The 20,011-nt window shown below is 34.2% G+C and overlaps 1 protein-coding gene across 1 annotated transcript in view; it reads right to left on the reverse strand.

Annotated features, from left to right (window-relative positions):
* EYS (eyes shut homolog) overlaps nucleotides 1-20,011 on the reverse strand; it is a 1,607,944-nt gene that overhangs the window by 903,967 nt on the left and 683,966 nt on the right. Inside the window, 2 exon segments of the mRNA XM_045842859.1 lie at nucleotides 3,064-3,142; nucleotides 4,293-4,464. Coding sequence (XP_045698815.1) covers nucleotides 3,064-3,142; nucleotides 4,293-4,464 — 251 coding nt within the window.

Here is a 20,011-nt window from a genome sequence, read left to right on the forward strand (position 1 = left end):
TCAAATAAGTAAAGAAATAACATTTTTAGATGAAATTTTGATAACAGTTCTTGGGAAAATTAATTATACTTTTGAAAAACAATCAAATTCCTGTCTTCTTTCATTATAACAAATATTCACTATGAGTTAAGGTATTAAAAGTATTGTCAAGCCTAAAATTGTGGTAGATAAAAATGTAAGAAAATGATTTAAATAATGCTGTATGAAAGCATGTTCTAAGGAGAGATAAAAAGAGTCATTAAAAAGGTTAAAAAGTTGGGATGGAAGTAAAAGATAGAAAATTGTTCTGCAACAACAATTTAAATAAATTTTTAAAAAAGGTTAAAAAACTTAAACATTTTACAGTTTACTAGTTTTATAAAGTAAGAGTAGCCAAGCTGTGCACAATATTTGCAATTTTGCAGAATTCAGTGGATTTTATTATTAATTTTCAATAATATGTGCAAACCAAGGAAAAAGGGAAGCAAGCCTAAAGAAAACTATGATTAATTAAAGACTATGCATAGACAAGGCATAAAGAAGATATACAAATGGAAAATAATCATATGGAAAGGTGATAAGTCTTTATAGTAACCTAGGAAAATGTAAATTAAAATAATCACATGTTATATTTTCCTCATCAAATTAGTCAACACTTAAAAATGTTTATTAACTTCATAAGATCTACAAAAGTTGGTATGCTCATAGTCTCATTAAATAAGTGTAGTTTTTTTGAAATCCTTTTAGTTGGAATTATCTTTAGCTATTAAAAGGACTGTGTCAGGACTCTATGAATTATAATGGAATGTTCCTAAGATATACAATATGGTACAAGAAGTCACTGAATAAGGAGGATAATCAGATCATTTTCCTATACAAAAAATTAGAAAAAATCTAGGCAATTTTAACAATTGTTCTCATAGCATTTGATATAAGTATAAATATATATAAATTTGTTTATAAAAAATATATTTATGTAGCCCTGGCCAGGTAGCTCAGCTGCTTAGATTGTTGTCTCTATATGCTAAGGCTGCTGTTTGATCCTAGGTCAGTGCACGTAAAAGAATCAACCAGTAAGTGAATAAATAAGTGGAACAACAAATTGATGACTCTCTTTCTCCTCCTCTCTCTCTAAAAATCAATAAGTAAAATTTAAAAATGTATATTTATTTACATATTTCATTCCAAAGATGAATGCCATATCTATACTATCAAGAGATAATTTTTAGAGGATACTACAGGCAATAAATGCAATAGTGCCAACAAGATAGATGCTTTATCTATCAGGAAATTTATTAATTAAAACATTTTCCTTTTCACATCATATATGGCTCTCACTGTCTAGAACCAAATCAATATAATATCAACAATTTAATTAAGCTTTAAAAAATAATGTATTAGAAAAATGTGCTAATTTATTTATATGCATTATTTAGTTTAATCCCCACAATAGCCTAAGAGGTGGTTACTATGATCACTCTCACTGAATAGTTAAATGATGATTTTAAAATATAAGTACAGAATTTGTTCAAGAACACACAGCAGGTAAGTAGGAAAATAGACATCAACCCTTTTTCTCCCTAATGCATTTAACTACCTCATCACTCCCATCATTTACTGAGTATCTACCACATCTTACATGCTTCACAATGACACTGTAATGTATGAACTATATTTTTTCTGAGTGACAAGAGGCAGGAGAGAGACAGATGAATTTAAATAAAATATCCATAGTCCTACAATGCTAAAGGCTGTTTTTAGTCCCTATGCTTCATGCCTTTAGCATGTAACTCTCAGTCAGAGAGGATTTGGAAGAACTCTCCACTTTTCAGGAAGGCTCATGAGGTTCTCATCCAGCAAGAAAAGTGTCAAACTTCAGGTAATCAACATTTCTTCGCAGATGAGGCATGCCACATAAAATACCATATGTCAGGTATAATACACCAGGCTCCTGAAGATTGGAAGACAGATACTGAGCATATTTATAGGCATGGATGTTTGTTACATGTACCCACCTCTTCACACATCTATCTAGTATTTATTTTTTCCTGTGGTATCTGGATCATTTATTCTCCTCTCATCCCTACACATGCACAGACATTTGTGTATTCTAAGACCTTAGAGGGGGAATCAGGCAGCAAGTCATAAGCCTTCTGAGGTCCTTTTGCCAAAGATCAAACCCAGGATTTAGTTTACTGAGGGCTCTAGGTTGCAGAAGTTTATGATAACAAGGGGGGGGGAGGCAAAAGGAGGCTGTTATTTTTTTTTGGAGTGACAGAAAAATTCCTAAACAAAATGGTGAGGGACAAGGTAGTTAAATAATTAATAATCAAAGAAGCGACTTTGAAACCTACAGCAAGTACAGGGTCTGGCACAAGTAACATCCTTTTTTTATTACAAAATCATAAGCATGCAATTCTGTAACATAACAATATCTTACTCAAGCACATCATATGACATTTTAGTTGAAATGTTCAAATAAGTGCCCATCAGTAAATGAATGGATCAAAAAACCATGGCACATTTTCATGATGGAATACTATGCAAAAGAAAGAAATAAGGAGCTCCTACCCTTTTTGACACATAGGTGGTCTAGAGAGCATTATGCTAAGTGAAATAAGCCAGGTGGTGAAAGACAAATACCATATGATCTCACCTACAAGTGGAAGCTAATGAACAAAACAAACAAGCAAGCAAAATATAACCAGAAACATTGAAATAAAGAACAAACTGACAGTAACCAGAGGCAAAATGGGAGGGGATAATGGGGAGGGAATAGGGGAGGGTTTTTAGGAACATATATAAAGAACACATGGACAAAACTAAAGGGGGTGGGATCAAGAGGGGTAAGTTTAGTTGCTGGGGTTGGGGAGAGTTGTTGAGAGTTTTAGTTGTTGGGGGGGAAATGAAGACAACTGTACTTAACCCAGTATAAAAAAATATGAAAAAGCTAGATATTATTACACCCATATTATTACTGTACCAACCACACTCAAGCAGGCATTACTTCTGTTGGACCCTGTAGTTTGGTTTTCTTTTAAACTACTTCATATTTAATCAAAATATCAAAATGATAAAACTTACATTAATCTTGATTTCGCATCTTGAGATAGTCCATTCTGTATCACATGAACACTGATGGTCATTAATGAGATCTGTGTATCTGAAACAGACAATGACATTTTAAATAAGACATTAAACATTAGAGTTTAACTATTTAGAACTGCTCTTTTCCAGTTCAGCTTTAAAAAAAAAAGATACACATTCCCATGAATAACAGACTAGTCAGCCTTCAAGGTTAATGGACTGAAAAAACAAATTAATTCTTATTTTTGCCATCTTTTTTTTTAAGTACTTTATTTTTATTTATTTTTTTAAGATTTTATTTATTTATTTTTAGGGAGGGAAGGGAGGGAGAGAGAGACTGAGAGAGAGAGAAAGAGAGAGAGAGAGAGAGAGAGAGAAACATCAATGTGCGGTTGCTGGGGGTTATGGCCTGCAACCCAGGAATGTACCCTAGCTGGGAATTGAACCTGGGACACTTTGGTTCCCAGCCCACACTCAATCCACTGAGCTACACCAGCCAGGGCTTATTTTTGCCATCTTACCCATGGCAGTGAAAAGAAAGAAGAGTTCTAAAAGGTCTACAGAATGTCTAGGGTTTATGTAGGAAACTGAAGTCAGCTATAGCCGAACTCCATTGCAGTGAGCTACACATCTTCGTCTTCTCTTCTCTGCTTACATAGTGGCAGGATGAGGAAAAAAAGTAACAATAATGCTGTGAAGACAGCTTGATGCATCTGAGAGCCATTCTTTGCCACTTGCATCTCCTAGAAATATCCTCTCTGTATTTGCATAAAACTATTTTCTACCCATGAGCAGAAGTTATTACACAATTCCATAAAGAGAGCCACAAAATTCCTTACATTCACGTAGGGATAAAAACACAGATTATTTAGGAACATTTTAAATTCTAAGTGTGTGGTATTATCCCTCCACAGAGCAAATAATAAATTGTCTCCTCATCCTACCTGCTACGTCTATTACTTTGAGCAGTTAACTTTAAGTATATTAATTCCAAATACTATATATTTATTGATTTTTCCTAATAAGTATAAATAAAAGAAAAGCAGAGAAAATATGTCAGTACATTGTATTAAGTAGAATAGGCAGCATCTGTCATCTTAACTGTACTTAGTTCTAGTATATGAAAGACTATAATTAAAATTAACTTTACTTGCCCTTGATATTGTCTTAAATGTTGAGTTAAATTTACCTTCTTAGATTAAATAATAGAAAATAAAAATAGCTACCTTCCATACAGACAAGGATTAGAGAGGCAATCGTTTGCATTTGTTTCACAGTGTGTTCCAAAAAAGCCACCCTTGCAGTCACGGATATAATGATTGACAAGATCAATACAAGCTCCATCATGAAGACAGGGCTTTGATACACATTCTTCTATATCCACTTCACAGTTGATGCCTATATTAGAAGAGACAGGACAAGACAAAACATGAGACTATTTAAATGCAAAACACAAAAGCTTGTTCATTATGATAAACATTACCAATAAATCAAGACTCCTTTCCCATAAAGACAATTTGATACCCTGCAGTAAAAAACAAAGAACATATTTTAATTTTAAACATGTTTAGGTATGAATTCTCAGACTATTAATTTAATGGGAATGAGACATGCAAAGCACAAGCTTAATCTATTTAAAAGATTTGTTTTTAGTGTAAAGAACTGTTTATTGAAAATATTAGTGAAGTAATGAATTATATCAAGTTCTCACTATAAATATTAAATCATATGTTTCTGTAATGATCCTTGAAAGTCAAACATTTATTACCTATAGGAACAAAGCTTGAATTGTTCTAAATTTGGTCCTGGTGAGTCTATTAATGAGCTATCTGAAAGTTCTAAATTTGTCTAACTTTGGCTAAATACCTAGTGTTTTCAAATCCAAGTTTTAAATATTTATTAAGCACCTAACATGTGCTATCTTTGTGTTCAAGTAAAAGTGCCAAAAATAAAAAATAAAAAGAACAACCTTGTTAATCCAGATACATGTACACATATCAGGGAGACAATATCTATAGATAGAAAACATCTAGAGAAAAGCATAAGCAAAGCTTAATGGAAAGCCTGGCTGCGTTTCAGGATTCACATGTTAGAGATATTAGGAAAAGTAGAGAATCATTGTAAAATTTTTAGAGTAATCCCTTTGTTCATTGTGCCTATCTGCACAGTGCATCTGTGAACATAAACTATCATTACTTATGTGCCAGGCCCTGTGCTAAAGGCTTTACATACATTATTATAACTAATGTTAATCAAACATGGGTACAGATATTAATCCTAACTCTCTCTATTGTGTAAACAGGGTTTGGGGAGTTTAACTTATGCTTCCAGATCACATAGGCCATTACAGCCAAAAAGGATTCAAATTGTGTTCTCCCTGACTTATGTTTCTGAACCTGGATTGAACGGACTGTCCTGCAGCTACTACGACATGTTCATAAATTGTTTTGCTGCATAGTATGATGTACACTGTTAAAATCAAGACAATGGGCCCCAAATGGAGTCACTTATGCTAAGCCTCATGTCACCGAACTGACAACTATAGTTTTAGCTTTGCCAGAAATGGAGTCTTCAGACAGACTCCATTCAGACAGAGTCTTCAGACAGACTCCATTTCTGGGAAACCAATGAATAAGAAATAGACAGATCATCACTAGTTAGATAATCTGCCTGATAGACAGATGCCATTCCCTAAAGAAAATTACTGGCATACCTGGGAGGTATTACAGGCTTGGTTCCAGACCACAGCAATAAAGGGAGTAGTGCAATTAAATGAGACACACAAATCTTCTAGTTCAGTGCATATGTTAGGTTCACATTCCAATGTAGTTTATTGTGTGCAATAATCACATTATGTGTAAAATATAATAATGTATATATGTAATTAAAATACTTTATGCAGAAAATGTTAATTACCATCTGAGTCTTCAGCAAGTCATAATCTTTGTGCTGGTGGAGGGTGGTACTTCTATGTTGATGGATGCTGAATAATTGGGGTGGTTGTTGCTGAAGGTTGTAGTGGTTGTAGTAATTTACTAAACAATGAAGTGTGCCACATTGATTGATTCTACATTTCATGAATGATTTCTCTGTAGAATGTGATGATGTTTGACATTTTACCCACAGTAGAACTTCTTTAAAAATTGGAGTCAATTCTCTCAAACCCTTCCATAGTTTCATCAACTAAGCTTATGTAATATTCCCAATCTTATTGTTATCTAGATTATCTTTATTGCATCCTTACCAGGAATATATTTCATTTTAGGAAACAACTTTCTTTGCTCATCAACAAGAAGCAGGTCCTCATCCATTAATGAAAATGCATCAACTTCATCATGTGATTACAGCAATTCAGTCACTTTTAATTCTAGTTCTCTTGCTCTTCCTACCACATCTGCAATTACTTCCTCTACTTAACTCTTAAACCCCTCAAAGTCACCCATGAGGGCTGTGGTCAACTTCCACCAAATGCCTGTTAATGTTAATATTTTACCTCTTCCCATGTATCACAAATGTTCTTAATGGCACATAGAATCATGAGCCCTTTACGGAAGAATTTCAATTTACTTTGTCCAGATCTAACAGAGAAATCACTATCTATGGCATCTGTAGTCTAACAAAGAGTATTTCATCAATAATAAGATTTGAAAGTTGAAATTGCTCTGAATGGATGTGGTGTGAGCAAGCATCAAAACAACATTAATCTCACTGTACATCTCCATCAGAGCTCTTGAGTGACCTGTTGCATCATCAATGAGCTGTAATATTTTAAAAGAAAATGTTTTCAGAGTAGTAGATCTCAACAGTGGGCTTAAAAATATTCAGTATATCATGTAATCAAATATGTTGTCATTCAGTCTTTGTTGTTCCATTTGTAGAGCACAGGTAGACAGGTAGAGTAGATATATAATAATTCTTAAGGGTCTTAGGATTTTCAGTATGGTAAATAAGCATTATTTTAAGTTGGAGACAACTGAAAATAACAAGGTGCATTATTAGCCCCTTACATAAAAGTCAGACTGTCTTTTGAAGCTAGGCACTGACTTTTCCTTTCTAGCTATGAAAGTCTTATATGACATCAGCTTCCTATAGAAATCTGAATTGTGTACTCTGAAACCCAAGTGTTCATGTAGTCAGCTTCATTATCTTAGCTAGATTTCTGGACAATGGGCTACAGCTTCTATATCAACCTCACCTTTCACTTTTATGATATGGATACGGCTTCTTTCTTTAAACCTCTAGAACCAACCTTTCCTAACTTCAAACTTCTCTTCAGCAGCTTCCTCACCTCTCTCATTCTTCATAGAATTGTAGACAATTAGGGCCTTTCTTTGGATTAGGTTTTGGCCGAAGGAAATGTTTTGGCTGGATTGATCCATCCAGACCACTAAATTTTTCTCCACATCAGCAATAAGGATGTTTGGCTTTCCTATAATTTGTGTGTGTTTACTGGAGTAGCACTTTTAATTTCTTTCTAAAACTCCTCCTTTGTATTCATAGCTTGGCTAATTGTTTGGTTTAAGAGGCCTAGCTTTTAGCCTATCTTGGTTTTGACAGGCCTTTCTAATTTATCAATTTCTACCTTTTATTTAATGTGAACAATGTGTGACCCTTCCTTTCACATTAACACTTAGAGGACATTATCTGGTTATTAACTGGCCTAATTTGTGTGTCAGGAAACAGGAAGGTCCAAGGAGAGAGATGGGGGAACAGCTGATCAGTGCAGCAGTCAGAACCCACACATCTTACATGGGCACAGTTTGTGGTGCTCCTAAACAATTATAATAGTAACATCAAAGATAACTGATTACAAATCACCATAACAAATGTAATAATGAAAATGTTTGAAATATTGCAAGAATTACCAAAATGTAACATAGACACATGAAATGGGCAGATGCTGTTGGAAAACTTATGCCAATAGGATTTTCTCAATGACGGGTTGCCACAAAACTCCTATTTGTAAAAAGAGCCATATCTGTGAAGCACAATAAAGCAAAACACAATAGATCAAGGTATTTCTTTAACTTAGCAATAATAAACCCACTTTTTTGCTTAGTATAATTCTTTATTCCTACTGTCTTTTGGCTACAAAAGTCATTCAATCACATAGCTCCCTCAGAGCTCCTATTTATCTGCTAGATTGGATGCTGCCCAATTCAAATAGTTTTTTTTTCAAATAAACTCATAATTTTTAATATGCTTAAGTTTATATTTTAACAGCTCCAATCAGAAAACTATGTTCTTGTAGCCAAGAACATAATATCTGATTGGGAATAAAGATAAGCTTATAAAAGAATACACTACTACAATGCTTATAAAAACAGTTACATAGCAGCTAGATGGAAATAAAGATAAATTTATAAATAAATACTTATTACCATGAAAAATAAATACATAATAATAGTTGATATTTGGAGACCTTATTACATACCAAGTACTGTTAAACACTTTATGTAAATCAACTCATTTGAATTTTATAATAATATTCTGGAGAAATTATTTTTCTCCATAATAATATTCTGGAGAAATTATTTTCTCCATTTTATGGAATAAAGCAAAATGAAGCACAGGCTGACAGCTAGTAAATGGCGGAGCCCACATTGTTAGTCATCTCTGATGACTAACACCACCTTTCTACACTTTAACACTGGCCCCACATGGTATATGCCCTAATGAGAGAGCAAACTGAGTGCATTGGCTGTTTAAAGGACAAAGAAGTAAAGTCCATGTGTGAGAGTACCATGAAAGTTTTAATGACCATAGAGGAAAGAAACCTGAGTGAATTTAGTAAGAGTTTGAAAGAGTACCCTGGCATTATGCGTTAGCTAGACATCTCAGTATTTTTTTGAATACCAGGAAAAGAGTTGGGGGATGGCGGTAAGGGCAGACAGGCAGCCATTTCACAAGGTGATATCATAAATTAACTTTACTAAATTATACCATAGCAGAACTGTCTTTTCAAGTGAATGTTATTTAGAGCAGTCACACTGGGAGAGTCTGTGATTTATTACAAATGAAGCTTCCAGTACAAAAAAGAAATGAAAATTCTCCTTAAAGATGATCAGTTTTTGAGTCATAATTTAATTATATACAGCTTACTTTTTTACCATAATTGTTACTAACTATTTAGAGCTTTGCACATTAATAATACTATAAAGAAATGATGTTTGTAAATTGGTCAAAATGCAGCAATATTTAAAAGGACCATCAAGATTTAGGTGTAGGATGTGGTTTAAACAAGCATACTAGCAACTTAGGTTAGGTTATTAATAATAAAAAATAAGGAACCCCTTTCCCTGACTCTTAGTGAACCATGACACACAGATTTATTTCCCATGAATATTCCAAGCCCAGGTGAGTCACAGATCTCCTTTATCTTCATTCTGGGACACACACAGGTTAATGGAGCATCCTTTACCCAGGACATGATCATCATTGCTGAAGAGGGAAAGGGGCCCATGGCAAAGTCGCTGGTTCTTAAGCCTCCCACCAATATTCCATATTCCATCTAAATTATATGGTCAAGCCCCACATATAATTTACCAGGAAAGGGTAGATATTTGTGACAATGGTAGTATTTAGTAGAGATACATTAAACATTTAAGCTTCTCATTTATAAATGAGGGTTATTTATTAGTCCATCTTAGGTTTATTGGTATAATAAATTAAAACAATGTATATCAAACAACTAGCCCATGGTCTGACATATTTAACATTTGATTAGTGTCAGATTCCTGTTAAAAATATCACAACTACCTTATAGTAAATGAGTAATTGTTCATTATTTTAATTAAGAAAATGAGTGAAAAGTATTTATAGGACCATGTAGAATGCTGTTAGAATACGGATAAAAATGTTGGTTAAAAATAGATGGCTAATTTACCAAAGAAGTATAGGGACCAGGGTAAAAATAAAAGATAATTGGACTAGATGCTTGCAATTTAGAGACAGGAGACTTGACAAGATACAATCAAACCGTTCTATAGGGGACAAACCTGTCTCAGTTTAACAAAAGAAAATATTACCACCATTACCTTAGGAGGGTTTTTTTTCCCTAATGCTTTATTCATTAGTTGAATTATGTTTATAATTTGATTCCTAAGTAACCTCCAGAAAGAATAAGAATGTAATGATTAGCTGATCTGCACATTTTGGTCCCTGTAAACCAGTATATTTTCATTTTTAACACCATATCCTTTAGCATGATACAAGTAAGTTTTCCTTTCTTAGCTTTTTAACTGCATTTTATTCTACCCCCACTCTTGACTACTTTGCTGTAGTTACACTGACCCCCTTGGGTTTTTCTCAAAAACTTTGTTCTTCTTCCTAGAATGCTCTTTTACCAATATCTACATAAATCATTCTTTCATTTTCTCAGGTCTTCATTCAGATATCATTTTCTCAGTGAGGCCTATTGAACCACACTGTTTGAAATTGCATCCTATTCCTCTTCCACCATTATCCAGTTTTATGTTTTTCCCTATTGCAAGAAATTTTCTTCTAGCATTCTATGAAATTTACTCATTTATCTGTTTCTTTTTGCCTGTCTTCCACATTACAAACTGAGCTCCCTGAAGGTATGGATTTTGTCTCTCTAGTCATGCCTCATTGATTCAAATTTTTGTTAAATAAATATATTATTGTTAAACCTGTGTGTGTTTATATTTTGTTTTATACACATTATTGATTTTGTTTTTCTTCAGAAGTCTCTGCTCCTTCCTGAGCAAGAACAAAACAGTTCTTCAAAATCTGGACAAACTGTCGGTCATTGCCATGTGAGAATCGGAATCTGGAATGAGGTGTGCCCTCTGTGGTGTGTGCCTGAGGGCTTGTGTTGTCTGTGCAGCCAAGGGGAACCATTTTGCTGAATCTCTACCTTTTCCCCTTCAAGCAAAGCAACTTCCATATTTAAAAAAGAAATAAATATGAAGAGGGGGATAGACTTTGGTTCAAAATATGTCCCATACATAATTGCCAGCCCTAAAAAAGGAGGGAACACTGTTTGTGAAAGCAGGACGTTGGGGGCATTGAGTGAAGTGAGCTGAATAGACAGAAAAATACTTTGTGATAAGTGTCACCAGTATGCAGAATCTGAAAAAAAGTTCAAACACACAGAAACTAAGAAGAAAAAAACTTGGTTCCCAAGGTCTCTGAGGTGAGAGAAATAAGAAGTTGTTGTACAAACTTTCAGTTGTAAGGTGAATAAGGTTTAAGAAACTAATGTATAAATTGGTGACTATAGTTGCTAATACTGTATTGTATAATTGAAAATTGTTAGAATAAAATTTAAAATATCCTCAAACAGAAAGATAAAAAGATAAACATTCTGAGGTGATGTATGTATTAATTGACTAGATAGGAGAAATCCTTTCATAATGTATATACATATATGACATCATTACATTGTGAACTTTAAATACCTACAATTTTCTGTCAACTATACCTTAATAAAGCTGAAGAAATTGTATATTACCACAACAAATGAAAACCATTATGTTCCTGAAATGAAAAGTAAACAAAAAAATAAATAAAACAAAAACATTACCAACCCATCTGAGCTTTAAATTCCTCCTTTTTAAACTGTGGATTAAGATATCTATGTTGTACTATGATTGAGAGATGTAGAGAATATATATATTCATTTCTAGTAGCACTGATAAATGACATTTATAGTTCATTATAACAATATGACCTCTTATTTTCTTCATAGGATTAAAATGAGAATGTTATGACATTGTCACCATGAATCCATGCAGTACTAAAAGAAATGATTTTTTAGGACTTATAAGGTATTACCAAAGGCTTGCTCAATCTTAGTCTCAGGTGTTTGCCCCCATTGCCTTATTTCAGATACTTGTTAGTACTCATTAATGTACCCAATACATACTTATTGAGCATCTACTTTTTTTAAAAAATATTTATTTATTTTTAGAGAGGGAAAGAAGAGAGAAAGAGAGAGAGAGAAACATCAATGTGCGGTTGCTGGGGGCCGTGGCATGTAACCCAGGCATGTGCCCTGACTGGGAATCGAACCTGCAACACTTTGGTTTGCAGCCCCACTCAATCCATTGAGCTACGCCAGCCAGGGTGAGCATCTACTTTTGTGTCCTTCCATAGTTCATTTGACCTGGCATGCACTAGCGCAGCATGCCTCCATCACAGTGTAACAGGTGTTTTCTAAGTAATTTAATGATGGACATTGTGGATATTTTTTGTTATGTCTAACATTATTCTTTCATGCTATCCTGCTGCCTGCTTTGGGGGTATAGTAATGGTATACATTTGAAATAAATTTCTGTTAGTGGTTCTAAAATTAAAGGACTTGATTTAATTAATAGCATAGTTCACTCCTTTTCTCCCTCCCTCCTTTCTTTCCCTTCCTTCCTTCCTTCCTTCCCTCCCTCCCTCCCTCCCTCCCTCCCTCCCTCCCTCCCTCCCTCCCTCCCTCCCTCCCTCCCTCCCTCCCTCCCTCCCTCCCTCCCTCCCTCCCTCCCTCCCTCCCTTCCCTTCCTTCCTTCCTTCCTTCCTTCCTTCCTTCCTTCCTTTTTTCTTTCTTTCTTTCTTTCTCTCTCTCTCTCCTTCTCTCTCCTCTCTTTTTCTTTTCCTTTCGTCCTCCCCTCCTTCTTTCTCCTTCCTCCCTCCATTCCTTCCTTCCTTCTTTCCCTCTCTTTCTTCCTTTCTTTCCTTCTTTTTCTTTCTTTTCTGACTTTGAGAGTTGGTTTATTAAAGCAGAAGACAGTGAAACAAAGGAAGGGCTTAGGGTAGAAGAAGCAATAGGAAATAGACTAGGTAGGGCTGCTTTGGCTCTCTAGAAATATTATAAAAAATAAGTAAAGCCAAGTCAGGCTGTTGTTAGCTCACTGGGAAGTCAGAGAAAAGGGGGACTTGGAGACAGGTTCAGAGGTAAGCCTGGGATGAGCTGCGACTGTCTGCTGCTTGCCCACTTACCAATATTGTGAGGGCCCTTAGAATTTAGGAGAAAAATCTAAAGATGCTTTCCTGAGAAGGAAGAAAGGCATAGGCAGGATCTAGAGTCATCTGAAGGCCACTCTTTTCCTAAGAAAAGTAGACAGCTACCTCTGAAATCCTGGGGGCTTTCCATGCCTCTGCCTGTGTCAAAACCCTCTTTACCAGATTGCCTCAACATCTACCTCTGTATTGGGTGTTTTTTCACCAGATGTTAAAGAAACTTTTCAAAAATAAGCCATTACAGTATATAAACTGAGAAGCATGATCAGTACAATATTTACATGCATCAATAATGTTATAATAGGAATAATAAACAGGGTGGGGCAAACATAGGTTTATGGTTGTGAATGAGGTTTATGTTTATAAACCTATAAACATAGGTTTATAGGAATGAAATGTAAACAAAAATGAAAAGTAAACAAAATAAACCTAAATAAATCTATAAACATAGGTTTATAGTTTGTTCTTGTATTATTATTTATTAATTATTTTATTACTTTCCATAGGTACAACTGTAAACCTAATGTTGTCCCATCCTATATTTAAATAAGTATATCTCTATATTTATCAGTCTACCATCTATCTAACTAGCTTTTCTTCAGCCTCTGTGTCTTTCCTTTCTTTCCTACCTCTCCTTATACAACTTCTCCCAACTGGTCAGTTTTACATTTTGGACATGTTTTCCAAAATGACTTTTCTGATCCTTTTCATTTTTCATGTGTAATCCTAACAAAATACTCCCTATTGTCCCTATTGTGGACTCCCTATTGCCTCCTGAAATAAATGTAATCTGCTTAGCCTAAAACTAAATACTCTGGGTCAATCTTGCCTTTCTTATTATTTACCTGATATTATCAACTACTCTAGCACCTTGATTTACAAACCTGATTGAATAATACAAATCATCTGTGGAGTTTTTAAAAATACAGATTTCCAAATATGAATCTCTGAGAAGTAGGCCTGACAAAATGTATTTTACAAAGTCTCTCAAAATGATTCTACAGCACAGGTAGGTATGAGGACCACGGCTTTTATCAACCTAGGTTAGAATTAAACATTGTATTTTCTTCCATCTATGGCTGCTCTTATAGTTCTATCTGGAATATCATTTCCAAAATGCTGCCTATTTAAAGCCTGTTTTTCATTCAGGTCATATTAAAATTCTAACTCATTTCAAAATTTCCTCAGATATTACCTAATAAAAATTAGCTAACTACAAATTTCAGATTATCTTTAAAGCATATTTATAACTTTTTGTGCTATCAGTGATCATATAGTCTGCTTATCTAGAGTTGAATACATCTAAATATTTGTAATATTTTGAAAAAGATTATAACTTTAAATAATAGGATGATACTTATGAATTACCTAATCAAATTTATAGAGACACACAATAACCACAAAATTAATAGATTAAAGAAGTAAAGACTACAAATTAAAATTAACACTTCTAACCATAATGAATTACAAAATGAAATAGTATAACAAAGTCTTCTTTAAATGCAAATGAAATATTGCATTTATAATAAGATATTTTATAATAAGATATTTCATTGTTTATAAGACTTAAATTAAAAATAAGTTCAACTATTATATAAAATGTTTTCAATTAGTCAGTTCACCATATGACATTCTTTAAGCAATAATCTAGGAAAACATGAAGTTTTGTTATTTAAAAATAAGTCAATAACAAATTATGAGACATTCAACACAAGTAAGAATAATCAAACTATCAATGTGAAAAATAGTGGAAGAGTTGGACATTCATTGGACAGGACCAGCAGCAGTCTATTATAGCTGGTCCATAAGGAATCTGGTGTGGGTAGACCAGAGATCATATGTAACTTCCCTCTTCGATGCATGACTCTTGCAATATCAGCTCTCCCTCAGTTCACAGTATGGCTGTATGGGGAAACTCCTCCCCCAATACCATCTGAAGAAGGACGTGAACTTGGTTCATGCATGGGTTGACTTGGTATATGGATATAAACTTAAAATGGACTGCTGCTTCCCTACAGCCTCTTAGATATATATCAGGAAGATAAAGGTAAAGGGAAATTCTCCCAATAGGCAAATCTTCTGTTAGAGAATGTCATCATCCTTCAGTAGAAATAGAAGTGGGCCAAGATGAGAATATACATGAATTTATAGATAGTAGCAAGTAACCTTGTTGGTTTATCCCTGGGCTAGAAGAAAAGTCCTATGACAATTTAGGTCTGGGAAATTTGAGAAAGAGACATACAGGTTGACTAATGGAAGTGAGCATGAAGCATAAATGTCTCCACAATGCATTTAATGTTCACCACAAAATATCTGCAACAATACATGAACTAAACAACCACATAGAAAGAACTCAGCCAGTTAAAATCAGTCATATGTCTTCAGCAACTAAAATAGGCATAAACAGAGTTCACAGAGTAGCAGATATGGAAGTCATGCATGAACCCAATACATAGGTTCTTATGTACCAAAACTGATCTATCTAGCTAAGAATAAAAACCAAAGCTATCAGTCAGTTGGTAGGCAGCAGATTACATTGGACTGAAGCAACAGTGTGATTCATTTTGACTAAAATTGGCACATATTCCAGTTATTAGAATACAATTTTTGTCTTTCCTGTCAACAGGGTTTCCACTAGCCAGCACTGCTACTCAAGGTTAATGTTCTGGTGATTCACCAATATGAAACATCTCATAACATTTCAGTAGACCAAGGAAGGTTTTTTTATAGGAAAAAATCGCAGTGATCATAAAACCATGGAATCTAATGGTTCTATTATATATTACACCATTTGAAAACTGCTAAGTGCAAATGAGGTGTCAACTTGGAGATGAGAGCTTGCAGGCATGGAGCATCATCTTATAGGATGTCGTATATATTCTTAATAATCATATGGTGTTCTGTCTCCAGTAGGCACAATACACGGAACTGGGAACCAAAGCATGAAAGTGAAAGATGAACCACATACTCTATCTCTGATCCATTGGGAAACTGTGCTTTGCATTCCCAAAAATATAGCCTCCACAGAATTAAAGGTCCTGGGGGACCTATGTGAAGAAAAGAAATGCTTGCAGCAGGGGACACCAAAAGAGTCTCTCTTTTTTAACATTTTTTAAGATTTTATTTTATTTATTTTTAGAGAGGGAAGGGAGGGAGATAGAGAGAGAGAGAGAAACAACAATGTGTGGTTGCTGGGGGTCATGGCCAGCAACCCAGGTATGTACCCTGACTGGGAATCGAACCTGCAACACTTCAGTTTGCAGCCCATGCTCAATCCACTGAGCTATGCCAGCCAGGGCTAAGAGTCTCTTTTTAAATTCTATGGCTTCCATCTAGTCACTTTGGTGTCTTTTTGCTAAGAGAGAATCAGGCAAGGAAGGAAGTCATTAACTTTATAGGACTTGCTGATGCTGATCATCAGAATGATGGAGGGTGTTGCAATAAAATGGGGTGAGGATGAAACCATCTAGTATCAAGGTGACCTGCTGGGACATGCATCAATATTTCTTTATCTAATGTTGTCAGAAAATGGACAAACACAGCAGCCACAGCATTTCTAGGATATCTGAAATTCTGGACATAATGTTGTAAGTTTATTTCACCAGGTAATCCACTAATTAGCACATCTAATAGCCAAAGAGGAGGGTAATATAAATTGTGTAGGAGAGGAGGATTGTATCAGCTGCAGGATCTAGACCAGATTCAGTGACAACAGTTGTAGTTCTCCCCAGTAATCACTACCCTTTTATACCTTTACTCAGAAAAGTAGACAAATCAGAATTTAAGGACAGCAGTTTCCAGATGCAGTAAACTCATTTCTGAAAGTTGGGTCTGAGAGGCACAAAAGGATGACTATAGTAGATGAAGTGGTGAGTATCTCCATTCAGAACAGAGGAACTTATTTTTCCTGCAGTGGAAGAGTTACCTGCCACAGCTCAGAGGTAAATTCTTCCCCATGAATTGAATTGTCCTTGGCTGAAGGATGCTGCCTTGCCAAAATTTAGTCCTCATTGGGTCTGTGGGGTATCTGAAGGTGACTTAATTTTGACAAACTCTAAAGGGTCAGTCCTACTTCCCAGTGCCCTGAGTCATTAAATGAGGCCTCTGTTATAACTATATCTTAGTTGAACATCTTTTTTTCCCAGCTGTGCTTCTGTTTCACCCTTCTAGTCAAAGTCATTGAGAGCACTCCTCAATAATTTGCTTGCATATAAATTTCTGCCTCCTTCTTGAGCAGCCTGGCCTACAAAAATATTTTAGGAAATTAATATTTTCCTTAAGAATCATGCTTAAGTTTGGTTAGAAATAAGAATAATTTGAAAGTAGGTAAATCATAGTTATTATAAAACATAAGCACTACTACAAACATAATCAGGTGAATTTAGGTTCAAATTCTTATTGCGAATGCCACAAGTATAACTAGATTATATACATTGATAACAAGAGGCATTCCATTGTGGTATATGTTGAATTGGCAGTATATAAATACTGGGTTTGTTAAGTAAAGAATTAACCAAGCATGGATTAAGCATTCAATTAACAATCATCTTGCTAATATTATCAGTGTTTGGGAAGATTTTATAGAAATACTATGTAACTCATGTCTATTATCAAAAACTTTCTAAGGGAATTTTATAATGCTTTATTTTTTTATTTATAAATATTCCAAAGATTGGACAGCAGCTTTTAAAATTCATTAGAGTAGTCCTTAGAGCTTTGGGCAAAGGGCAAATATCAATAAATGTTAGATGATAAAAATGGTGATGATGATAATGATATTCATTTGAATTGTGTCTCTCTCATCTTTTCATGCTTCTTATGTGAATAGAATGGGGCAACTCTTCAAAATCAGGCCAGGATTAAATGAGGGCTTCTCGCTCTCAGACTTCATTACCACAGAAATGTGGCCTGACATTAGAGTACTTCATAGTTCATTGAAAATGTCATAAAAACAATTACTATAACATTAGGAGGAACCTTTGAAAAGAAGCCTCAAAGTACCATTGACAAAATTGCTATGACAGGCAAAAACAATATTCTAACTCATATATGTTGGTCCCTTAGTGTTTTTAGATCACACCAAATGAACAAGTCAAGAAAGGCAGGTGAAAGAGGTATGTGTTTAATTAAGCAAACTATGTTGAAAGCTTTGGAAAACTGAGAAGCTGTTCAAGGTATAAATATGTAGTATATACACCTGTAAGTGCAAACAGATATATGAGAGAACATTAAAAGTGGAAGAAATCAGACAATAAAAAGTGTTAATATTTATAACAGTTTATAGATAAGTCAGAGACACATTCTAATAAACAGGTAATCACTTAGGACTCTATCTGTTGACTATAGCTAACATGTTAATATAGTTCAGGACTGAAGACATTCACATATACATAAAAATATAGGTGTTATAATTTGACTCACATTAATACTAATAAATTCAGAGTTATTTTCCCCATGTAATGTCATGCAGAAAATAACTCATTCTCTAAAGAATCACTTACTTAACATGTTCTAAATCTGAGAAATGAGATCATTAGGATTAATTTCATGGTTTCATACATATGAAAGTGGGGATGGCTGGGGTAGGGGGTAGTGGTGAGGGAAAAATGGAGACAACTATAACTAAACAACAATAAAAATGTGGGGAAAATAAAATAAATAAAAATAAATGCATATGTTTCTTTGTTTCTGATTATAAATAACTTATTCATTTTATCATAACCTTATCTTGTCTTATGTGTTTATCAAAATCTTTGCATACCAAATAAAGTATTTCAGTAGACAACACTAAATATTTTAAAATAGCAATAAAAAAGTTTGGAGAAGTAAGTGATTTTGTAAAATGAATTTAGTTTTAAGCTACTTGCATTATATTTAATAAAATAATGCAGAATATTTTGATATGCTTAAAATTTGAATTACTTAAATAATTCAAATTTTAAATTTAAATTCATATGAATTTGGATTCTAAATTCATATAAGACAATATGAATTTAGATAAACAAAGACAATAGTCAATATAATATACTCTCATAACTACTGTCAAAATATTGAAATATCCCTGTACTTAACCATCAAATGTGGCTCACATTTCCTAGCTTCCCCAACCTTCCTCCTGTGACTATCCAGACTTTACCCCCATGGAGTAAGAGGTGACAAGTGACACAGGAACGTTAGGATCTGCTTAAATCAAATAAATCATCACATAATTTTATTGTCACCTCTGGAGAAAAATGTAACAAATACACTAAAAAAAGCATCTCATACCTATGAGATTAAATTTTTGAGACTCACTAGATTATACTTTTTACACTTGATAACAAGCGGAAAAGAACCATTTAGTCTTTACAGTTCAAGTTATACTTCTATAAGGGAAATACATCTTAAACACTTGATATTTTTCTTTAATAATTAAAAATGTAAGATTAAAAGACCTGAAATCATGTGGCTAGAAGCTGACAAATGAAGGAACTTTACAAAGTCCTGGGCCTCTGAACAAAATGTGTGACTTTTTTTTTTGCTTTTTTTTATTATTGTTTAAGTAGTTACCTCCATTGTCCCCACTCCACTACCCTCACTTCACCCATTCCCACCTCCCACCCTCAATTTTACCCTCTTTGGCTTTGTCCATGTGTCCTTGACACAGGTTTTTTGATGGCCCTTCTCCTATTTTCCCTCAACATTTTGCAATGTATGTTTCTCTCATTTCTCCCAACTATACCAAGAACTCCACTAAGGATATCAATGAAAAGATTAAAGTATTTATTCTTCATTTCAATTAGCCCTAAATCCAGAGTTTTGATGATATTTAAAGGTTTTGTTTATCCCCTACCCTCTAGGTTATATACAGGCACATTCTGACATAAAGACTTATTTAGGTTCAGTGAATCAGAGGAACACATCAAAGAGATACTAATAAATGGAAACATATATAGTGTTCATAGATAGAAAGAATTAACACCATAATAACATG

This window comes from Phyllostomus hastatus, unplaced genomic scaffold (assembly GCF_019186645.2).
Source record: "Phyllostomus hastatus isolate PE091 unplaced genomic scaffold, TTU_PhHast_1.1 phas_contig_40, whole genome shotgun sequence".
NCBI lineage: Eukaryota > Metazoa > Chordata > Mammalia > Chiroptera > Phyllostomidae > Phyllostomus > Phyllostomus hastatus.